This window comes from Calidris pugnax, unplaced genomic scaffold (genome assembly GCF_001431845.1).
Source record: "Calidris pugnax isolate Ruff unplaced genomic scaffold, ASM143184v1 scaffold111, whole genome shotgun sequence".
NCBI lineage: Eukaryota > Metazoa > Chordata > Aves > Charadriiformes > Scolopacidae > Calidris > Calidris pugnax.
Window position 1 is genome coordinate 5,029,146 of NW_015090872.1, and position 10,396 is coordinate 5,039,541.

General features: G+C 50.4%; 1 protein-coding gene across 2 annotated transcripts; it reads right to left on the reverse strand.

Moving 5' to 3' along the window:
* Positions 1-6,602: 6,602 nt before the first annotated feature.
* On the reverse strand, positions 6,603-10,210 carry LOC106890184 (60S ribosomal protein L35a-like). Of its 2 annotated transcripts, XM_014945813.1 has the most exons (5): positions 10,051-10,210; positions 9,593-9,635; positions 8,302-8,454; positions 7,528-7,672; positions 6,603-6,669 (listed from the first exon to the last, which is right to left on the reverse strand). In XM_014945813.1, exons 1-5 carry the CDS (start codon positions 10,193-10,195, stop codon positions 6,646-6,648), a joined length of 510 nt encoding a protein of 169 aa, XP_014801299.1. In that variant the 5' UTR covers positions 10,196-10,210; the 3' UTR covers positions 6,603-6,645. The 2 variants fall into 2 exon arrangements, with proteins under 2 accessions (XP_014801299.1, XP_014801298.1); XM_014945812.1 differs by lacking the exon at positions 6,603-6,669 and having other exon boundaries at positions 7,444-7,672.
* Between the last annotated feature and the right edge of the window lie 186 nt (positions 10,211-10,396).

Genomic DNA, 10,396 nt, shown 5'->3' on the forward strand with positions numbered 1-10,396 from the left:
TGAACGGGCAGCATCACAGCGGCCCCGGCGGGGTGGGTACATCTGCCCCCAGCACCATTCCTCGCCCCGTTCCTCGCGTCCCCTTTCTCCTCCGGGTGGCTATCCGGGCAAGGGCGGGCACTGCCCCGCTGGGCAGGCACCCGCCTGGGCAGCCCCGCGAAGCCCCCGGAGCGTGGTGGTTGCCATGGAGACGGGCGCCAACGCCTCCGCGTCGCGGTGAGCGCTGCAGCGGGACGAGACCGGGCCCGGCACCGGGACCTGCACTAGGCGGGCAGGGGGGGACGGGCCGGTACCGCCGGCCCAGCCGCTGTGGGCAGGCCCTTGCGGCAGCTTGGGGTGGGAGCGGGGGGGACAAATCCCGGCGCGGAGGTTGAGGGGAGGCCTCGAAGGGCGAGCGGAGCCGCGGCCCAGCGGCCAGAACCGGCTGCGATGGTGGAACAAGGCGAGGAGACCTACGAGGGGGCAGCGGGGAGGTAAAGGGCAGCGCTTGGTGCTTCTGGGGTGGCCAGGGCTCCGGGGCCCCCTTCTGATGGCGGCTCTCTGAGCCTTCCTCCGCTCTCACCTTGAATTAGTGAATCATCTCGATATTTATTTTACTCCTGGTATCACCTCGCTGACACAAAACTATGCTCAAATCCCTGTTACAAAGTCTCACATCCCTGTGTTTTCCTAAATAAGAATAGGTGGAAGCACATACTTACCCGTTTTCCCAAGTCAGGGTCATTCACTCCTGACTTTTGTCACCTCCCTCACACAGCCAAAAGTTCAGGTGCATTTCCAGAGCACGTTAAGTGATTTAGGAACTTACTCCAATATGAAACATGCCCTAGCTTGGTTCCTAAGTGTCTTAAACTGTATTTGAATGTGTGTCTAGAGTGTTTTTACAAGTTTTATGAAAACTTGTATCTCTGGAATGAAATTTACTGTCGTCACCAGCTAGGCTTGGAGAGTTTGAACCTGGACTAAGGAATTAGATCCCAATCCAGAAGGAGAATTAAGCCCATCTGTACTTTGCTGGGCCAGGGCACTCAATGCCTTGTAAGTATGTATAAGCAGAGGGTTTTCTTAGAGAGATAAAATTATTAGGAAGTAGGAGCAGAGAAAGGATGGAATATTATGAATTCTCCAAATTATTCTGCTGGCTTCTGCAAGAAAGCAAAGCAACACTCATTAATCTACCCAGTGAACAGTATCAAACGTGTGCTAGGAACCTCTGCTCAGAGAAAGGACACAATCCCTACTTTGAAGAGAATAAACCATCTGTTAAAATACTCTGTTTTCTAGCAGTAGAGATGCCACAGTCAATGCTCCCTAAATCTTACCTTTTCCTGCCCTGTACAGATTTAGTATGGGACATACAGCTGAAAGTAGCACCACGTCTTTTATTCCTGCAGCCAGTTTTCATCAGTACAGCCTCAGAGAGCAGCAAATCTTTCTCTACAATCCGGATGAAAACTAAATTGCATCTCTAAGCCAAAACCAAGATTACTTCAGCTTTTCAAGGTTTATTTCATTTCTTTCTATTTTTTTTTTTTTCCCTACTATCCACGAGCTGCTCCAGTGCTTCCCAACTCGCTGGGAAGTTTGTCCTCCCCGGCTGCTAGGGCTGGGAACCCCACTAGAAAGAGGCAGATCCCATTGGGAAGGCTTTGATACCCCAGAGATCCCATCGGGAAAAGCCAGATCCCATTGGGGTGGGGGAGAGATCCCATCAGGAAAAGCCAGATCCCAATCAGGTGGGGGAGAGATCCCATCAGGAGTGGCCAGATCCCATTGGGAAAAAGCCAGATCCCATTGGGGTGGGGGAGAGATCCCATCAGGAGTGGTCAGATTCCAACAGGAAAAGCCAGATCCCATTGGGATGGGAGAAAGATCCCATCAGGAGTGGCCAGATTCCAACGGGAAAAGCCAGATTCTATCGGGATGGGGAAGATCCCACTGGGATGGAGCAGACCCCCTCGAGGAGAAGATCCCACAGGAAACCGGAGCAAATCCCATTGCCAAAGCCCCCGGTCCCTGGTGATGGATGGAGCGGCCCGGCCACCCGCTGCCCCCCACCCCCGGCCGGTGTGTGCCCCCCTCCCCCGGTACCTGCGGGATGTTGCAGGGCGGCCCGCAGGGCGCGGCAGGCGGCGGCGCGGCAGTCGCGGAGGGCGGCGGGGCTACCGGGGCTATACCGGGCCGCTTGCACCGTACCGGACACCGGGAAGTGCCGCCGCAACGTGGCGTCCAGCACCGCCGCGTCCTCCCCGTCCCCGCCGGGAAGGAGGACTCCCACGACGGCGGGCGGCGGTGGCTCCAAGAGCACCAGGAGCGAAAGCAGAACCAAAATCCACGTGTCTGCCCCAGATCATCATTCCCAGTTTGTGCAGTGGGGCACACTCGTGCCATGAAGGTGGCTGAGCCAGCGTGCCTGCTCCCTGCCCATCCTTGCGGTCACCCATCCCCAGAGCCCAGCAGATCAGTAGCCAATGACAGGGAAGGGATGTGCCACAGGCTGGTCCCCAGGCACACCGGAGGTGTGGCAGCTCAGGAAGGTCACTGTGTGCCACCAGTTTTAAGCCAGGAAAACATTTGCCCCAGCTGTGACAGGCTTAGCAAACACTGCCCCACGGCCGCATCGCCAGGGCCGGACAGCCCAGGCAAGGGTTTCAGAGAGACTTTCTGCCCTAGGTCCTAGCAGAAGTGACTTACTCATTGACAAATGCTGATTAGCACATCAGGGGGAGATGAAACAGAAGGATTAGGCTCCTCTTCCAAAGATCAGGGTCTATTGTTGCAAGAGCCCACGCTTCCATGTCAACGTGGCAGAGCTACACAGTCAGACGTAATTCAATAGCCAGGTCTGGCCTTAGCGTTGCCCAGATTTTGTATTGCAAGGGTTTTTTTCTCATCTGTTCAGAATCCTGTTCATGATCCCATGGAGAAAAGCCCTGGGTGTAATCAGCACCATGAGCCGTACCAGCAGGAGGGGACAGGAGTGGGTGCTGGTCCCCAAGAGCCTTCACCTTAGGATTTCTCTGCTCGTACTTTCCCCCACTACAGAATTTCAGGTACAGCCCTCCCACAAATTTGTTCATGAGCCAGTCACAAGCAGAAGGTTTCTGGGAAGAGGAACCAGCAGCTTCAGCTGCTCCCTGCAAGGAACAAGCCAAAGACAGACACTTCCTTCAGCCAGCTTGACTGGGGAAGTCCAGACCTCTTGAAGTTGGCTCTAAGGAGGCAGGATGCTCCATGTAAACTGCCACAACAAGACTCACAGCATGTTTAAACTCCACACAAGCTGCCAGCACAGCCTGTGGTGTGATGGTGCCAGTTATACCCTGTCTGACGTGCAAAGACCACTGCAGCGTGGGTCTCACAGGGCTCTTTTCAAGCAGCGCCGTGCCGGTGAGTGCCTTGGGGTGGGCTTTCAAGCAGGGGATTCTCCAGATTTTTAAGATGATTCCTGCAGAGAAGGTACAGAAAAAACAGAAATGATCCATTGAATGAACCACTGGTTATTTCTCTACAGTGGCCCCGATGTTTAAACTGCCTGCACAGCCTCTAAAAACTCATATTTAGGACCAGACAGAGCTGTTCTTTGTGCTCACTGCAATTCTCTAGTTAGTTTTGGGTATACATGTACCATTGCCAGCAGAGACTGGTTGGAAAGGGGAATATCACCCACAATACCCAAACAACCTTGTTTACATTTCTGTATTCATTAACAGAGGTAAGATCTAATGGCAAATACAACTTTATCTTCCTTTGTGTTACTTAAAGAGGTACAGCTTAAACAGTTCAGAGACAGTCATGAGCTCAGCAGCATTTGTAAGCCCTGATAAAGTGCCTGCAGAGCTCTGGCAGGCATCAGAACACAAACACAGATGTATTTACAAGGCCTGACACTCCTTCAAACATCCATCTGACAGCCACATTTGTCAAAAATTTTACAGATAGCCCTAAATGAGGGTAATTGCATCTCTTACATATGCCCATGGCTGTTCAGAGCAAACACATCTGCTCATTTTGGACTTCAAAGGAGGAAGAGAAGATGCTTCGTTCAGAAAAATAAATTCAATCATGTGTATTAGTAGTGCCTTCAAGTCTAAACAAAATCAAAGATCCATTAGGTTAGTCCCGCTAAGAGATGCATTTACCAAGATTAACCTCTCTTCTGAAGAGAGTAGAAAGAGGACATGAAAAAAATTATTCTCATGCCAGTTTTGATGATAGGAGTGCAGAGAAGTTAACTGAGCAAGAAGGTATCAGTGGGAGCAGCACCGAGCCCCTGTGTCCAATGACCCAGCCCAGCTCCTTAAACTCTTCCCCTCAGCAGCCTCAGTGCTCACAGGAGCGCTTGGAAGAGCCTCTGAGGAGCCAGGCAGGAGCAGGAACTGGCTGCTGACAAAGCTGGACCTTAGCAAACGCTTGTGCAAGTGCTCTTCTCCAGACCTGTTCTCCAAACTGGCTTCCACTTACTGCTTTGGAAAAAACACACCGTCATTATGAGAACTGTGAGTGAAGAAAATACCCCAAGCCCCGTGTATCCCCTTGCCCTGACCATCCCAGTGATCCCCTTCCAGCCCCTGTCTCCAGTTCACTCCTCCGTGGTGGTTCTCCTCCACTGGCCTTCCCCAAAACTCCATTCAACCTTTCTAGCCCCCTAAACCCGGACACCTCCCCACTTTTCACCCACTGCAGCTTGAACCGTATCAAAGCAGACATGGGCCCTTCCTCTGACAAGTTCAGTCACAACTGAATCCAGATTGATCACTTTGTTCTGTCCCAGTTCCCCACACCCCTGACCCAGCCACCTCCAGGGACCACTGAGGCAGCCCCAGTTTTGGTCCCCTGGCAGCCTGTGCTGACTCAGCTCTGGCCTGGATCCATCCAAGTCATTACATCCCTTTGAGCTCAGCTCAGCAAATAAAGCTGGGAAGTCCCCGGCTGCCCAACCGCTTGGGCACAACCTGGCTTCCTGATGGGGAACCCCAAACCTTTCCCTACCTCTCTTCTACAAAATCCCATTCCCTTTGAAAACCACGACTCATCCTGTCCATCTCTGCAGTTGTCCTAAGTTTTCTTATGTTTCCTTGAGTCACTTTCTGGGTGGCAGAGGGGCATAAGAAGGTATTTCTAAGAAAAGGACCCTGGCACAGGGTCATGCGTGGAGATCCTCTGATGTTGGGACAGTCCTGATCACAGGGTAGAAGAGAGGTCTCTGCCTGTCTCCTTAGACAGCAATGGAAGCTGCCCCTCAGCCTGCTCCACTCCTTGCTTCCCCATTGGGAAGATATTAAAAAAATGGCTGGTGATATCAGACCCAAGGACCTGGCTGCCTCTTCTGGCCTTTTCCCAGCTGTCCTGCCAGAGTCTCAACTTGACCCATGCCTTTGGTTTGACAACAGGACCCCAAACTTGCTCTTCACCGTCACCAGCCTCAGTTTTTCTCCTGTATGCACATGTCTTTGACACCAGCATCCAGCTTTTTGTGTGCTTACCTTTTGCAGAACCTCTTAAAAAGTTACTCTACACTCCACCGAGTTGGACACCTGTGGTTGAGGACCACTGTATGCCTGGCTCGGGACAGTGAAATAATTTCTGTATCAGAGCTGACTTGCCAGGTCCAGTCTTTATTTGACTTGCCATTCAGAAGGAAGTCTTAAATTTACCCCACACCGTACTCTGACACACAACTACTCCGCCTCCTTCAGAAGGATTAAGAAATACCAGCCTGTTGCAGGAGAGGGTCACCAACTGGGGACACCTTCCAAATGAGGGAACAACCACATGGAGTCAGTGGTATCACCCACCTGGCGTACTGAGGGGCCATTTTGGGACTGTGACATCAGCAGTGACCACCATCTGCAGCTGCTTGAAACCTCCCTTAAAACTACCCAGTATTTTTGAGGTATGTGCTAAGAAACTCTGAGACTCGCACCTTAAATACGTTTTTCACCACCTTATTATGCAACACACCTTGAACAGCTCATGAAAGTGATCCTCTAGCCTCATGGAAAGATCTACTGCACACTGTGCTAAGGCCAGCCAGGAAACCAGCAAGTACCAACACTCAGACACTACAGAGTTGTGTGCTGAAAACCTGCCTAAGTAAATTTCACAGAGCAGATGCTGTATAGGTACTGCCCAGGTACTTATAGTCTCATCTTTGTGATTCCACTAGAACCACTGGTTTTAGACTCAAGTTAGAACTTACACCTGCCAGGATTTAGTGTCCCATCACAGTTTTATCTCTACACTCATCACCAAGTTCAAGAGAATCAGGAACAAGAAGTTTCCCTTGAGCAGGTAGGCAAGGAAGTATTTCTCATGTTCTATATAAAGCTTGTGTGCACAGTTTATCAGGTTGCAAACGTTTATTGTTTAGCCCTGCAAACCATTCAGATTCCACGATGGGAGGCACAGACTGGTCGCAGTAAAGGCTGCCAGGTATTTGCCTTCAGAATGTGGTCTATTCTACCAACACCTTGCCAGGCACAAGTCAATTCTCCATGTTGTCTATCTTGGAGTCACTGCTCCATCCCTGCACTCTGAACTCTGACAGGCTACTGAAAACGAACCCTCAAAATAGGCACAAGGGATAAAAATCAGAAGTGTACAAAAATGAAACAGGTTCTCCATTTTATTTCCAATAAAAATTTAGATCCTAGATGGATACAGCATCTGTAAAAGACAAGATTAGAGAGAATCATGTTAGAAATCTTGTTACTGAACTGTACTATTTTAAACACAAGTTTTGCAGTTACAATCTAGATCATCCATCTTTTCAACTACTACAGAAGTGATCCCCTGGTTTACACAGAAGAGTTGTAAGAATAAAGAAATGTAACTAGTTCAGTGACTTGACGTAGACTGTGCTGGTGCACTGGCTCCCCCAGCAGCCAGCCCTCCTGCTCACTGACAGGAACATGAGTAGTTTCAGGATTTAACTGCCTTTTTCTTTTTCTAAGGCACAGGAGAAAACACAGAAAGGAAGGACTACACCCCTCTGATACTCCTTTTGGCAACATCACTAGGAAGATACTGCATCAAAACTCTGGGTGAGGGACCACAAGGGACAGTCTCACTGAAGCCTTGTGGCTAAAACACTGACTGTGCAGCAGGTACCAGCAGACACATCAGGACAGCACAGCCCTCAGAACATTTGGGAAGAAGAATGTTCTTCTTCCCAAAACCCAAACATGTATCAGTGGTAGGAACTGCAGTAGAAGGATGCAAAAGCACACGTACAATATCCAGGGGAAAAGAAATCAAGATAGCTTTAGAAGGGAGCTGAGTAAGAGCCCCAAAACTCAAAAGAGCCTTTCTAGACAACCTGAGCAAACATACAAAACCCCTGACAATGCAACAACCCCCACTCAGCACGAGCAGCCAGAAGGAGCACTTCGCAAAGAGCCATGCTGAATACACAACAGCAACAGACCAAAACCATAGTTCAGCTCTTCCTTCATACTATGTAGAATTAAAATGCACCCCGAAAACTGTCAATAAATACCTTACTGCTAAAATAAATCCACTTACCACCCGGATTCTGTGTCCAATGGCCTTGGCAGGAAGGTTGGAACGGAACTTGGCACGAACCATGCCACTGTTCCCATGGGCACGCGTTACCTTCCCCCAGATCACTCGTGTCCTGTTGGGTTTGCCACCGGGGGTTACGGTGTTGCTGAGGAAAGAGAAGAAAAGACCTGCTGAGCACACCAGTCACAGCTCTGTACAGGACTGACCAGCCATGGGGCAGACAACACAGACTCTCTAAGGCCATTCCTTTATTCCACAGCAAGGAGTAAGTTAAGGCACTTCAGAAAACACATAGATTTCAATTCCAAAGGTAATGGAGTATCTTGTTTGTAAGTGTTTTCCAGCCACACCAAGGGTGGGGAAGACCTAAGTCACTGCTAAGTTGAGTTAGCCTGAGCTAACTCAACAGCTCGTAGCACTTGGCACAAATTCACCTCACTTCAATTTATCAAGAAACCTTCAGTTTTTGCCAGTCTCAGGCAAAAGTTTGGTTCTCATCCCATTTGCTCTCTTAAACCAGCAAATGATTATTTCACATAATGTTCTGATCTGAATTAAGAACATAAAGGCCAACTAAAGCAAAAATAACCAGGGACTTTAAAAACGAAACCAACCCAGGAAACTGGTCTACACAGTACTCCATGGACAGTCTATTGATAAATTAAGTGAAATATATTTTTGCTCTAACAAAAGCTCTATAAACAGACAGCTCGCACCCTGGCATTTGCAAAAGCTGATACAAGAGCTGGCTAATTTAGAATGAAAGTTACTTACTTTTTAGCTTTGTATACATAGGCACACTTCTTGCCCAAGTAGAAGTCTGTCTCCTGACGTGCATAGACACCTTCAATTTTCAGAAGGGCAGTGTGCTCCCGCTGGTTTCGGAGGCCACGTTTGTAGCCAGCAAAAGTGGCCTTGCACCACAGCCTGAAGACATTGAAAACATTTACCAGTTATGATTTACTCCAAAGTATCAAATTTAAAAAACAAATCATGTCCTGTTTCAGCAGAAAGTATTTCTACACCAGTAGAAATTTAGCTGAGGAAAAACCCCACTGCTTTTGCTTTTACAGATTACTGCAAATCCTTGCTTCAGTCAACAAAGGAAAGCTAAATAACTGGGACATGAAGTATTTATGAGAACTTTGTATCCTTCTGCTTGTAATGCGCTTCTGGCACTACAGGGTTCATACTAAAACCAAAATACTTCAACATTAGTAGGTGTTATGTTTCCAAATGTCTACACTCTGCAATAAGTAAACATTATTTTATTTATATACATCATAAATTGAAGTCTCCTGTGTTGCAGCAACTACTATAGGAGAAGATATTAACTGCTGTTAATTTGTAGCCTCAAAGGAATTAACTGCAGTCTATGGGGACTTTCAGAGCGACAGCCCCACATGCACTGGACAAGTGACATTACACAAACTTCTCAACAATTCTTCATGGCAAAGACCTGTCTGTACTACCCAGGCAAAGCGATTATAAGGCTCATTCCACACATCACATGCACATCATGACTGTCTCAACTGCACCCAACAACTGTCCCATAATACAGCAGTATTAAACAAAGACACCAGTTCTACCTTCCACACATGCACAGCAGAAGATAAACGCCAAAAAATAATATTAAGACAAAAAGCTGTGATTCAGATTCAATCCCTCCACTGTTTACAACCTCAACCCCTATATCCGTAAGAAAACCCCAATGGTATAGTAGCCATTACTCAAAGAGATAACATGGAAAGCCTCTACTGTGCACTGAAGGGTCACAAACCATGCTCACGAAAACACCATCCCACATTTGCTGACAGCACAACACAACTTAAGAACAGCTAAAACAGCTTTACATAGAGGCTTCAGAGCAGGGAGACACAACTGTGGGCGTTTAACAGTCGGATACTGGGTAAAGGAGCTGTCCTGGAAAATGACAGCAGCCACAGGAAAAGGGATCACTCTTCGTAGTTTTAACAAAACGCTCTCAAATCTTCCAAACTGAGCTTTTCTATCAAGAATACACTATAACAGCGAACCAAGAGCCATCCTGGGACAAGTCACTCACCTCCCGGTCATGGTGTCCTCCTGAAGCCCTGGTCCCAGCAGGCCTAGAAACGACACACAACCGTGAGCCTCCCAGGCCGGCAGCTCTGTCCAGCCGAGCCACCGGGAGCTGCATCAGGCCCGGTCCGGGGGCCAGAACATCCCACCGGCCGGGGGCCACCCACAGCACGGCGACAACCGCCGCCAGCCTCCCTAGGCCATGCTCTGCCTGAAGGGAGAGGGAAGGGGACCCCTCCGCTTCCCCGCGGAACGGGACGCTCCGGGCGCCTCAACACCACTTCAGCCACAGGCCTCAAGGGGCGGCCAGGACCATCTGCCGCACATCGGCGCCATCCCGCCCTCTACCCGCTCCGCACGGCGCCAGCCGCAACGCCCCGGGAGCCCCGCGCCTGCCGGCGGTGCCATGGCGGGGGGAGCTCCCCTCCATCCCTTCACCCGCCGCCGCCATCCCCGACTCACCCCCACGGCTGCGAACCAAGATGGCGGCGAAAGAGAGAGCGGCCGCGCTGCCTTCCGGGATATGGGCCGCGAAGGACCCCACCCGCGGCGGGCGAGCACCGCCTGAACGGGCAGCATCACAGCGGCCCCGGCGGGGTGGGTACATCTGCCCCCAGCACCATTCCTCGCCCCGTTCCTCGCGTCCCCTTTCTCCTCCGGGTGGCTATCCGGGCAAGGGCGGGCACTGCCCCGCTGGGCAGGCACCCGCCTGGGCAGCCCCGCGAAGCCCCCGGAGCGTGGTGGTTGCCATGGAGACGGGCGCCAACGCCTCCGCGTCGCGGTGAGCGCTGCAGCGGGACGAGACCGG

Bases quoted from the DNA above. Each gene is read 5' to 3' on its own strand.
- LOC106890184 (XM_014945812.1), bottom strand. From the start codon at position 10,195: ATGTACCCACCCCGCCGGGGCCGCTGTGATGCTGCCCGTTCAGGCGGT. The intron at 8,455-9,592 runs GTGAGTGACTTG...CAATGTCTTCAG, and splicing joins GAGGACACCATGACCGGGAG to GCTGTGGTGCAAGGCCACTT. The intron at 7,673-8,301 runs GTAAGTAACTTT...CTCTTTCCTCAG, and splicing joins TATGTATACAAAGCTAAAAA to CAACACCGTAACCCCCGGTG.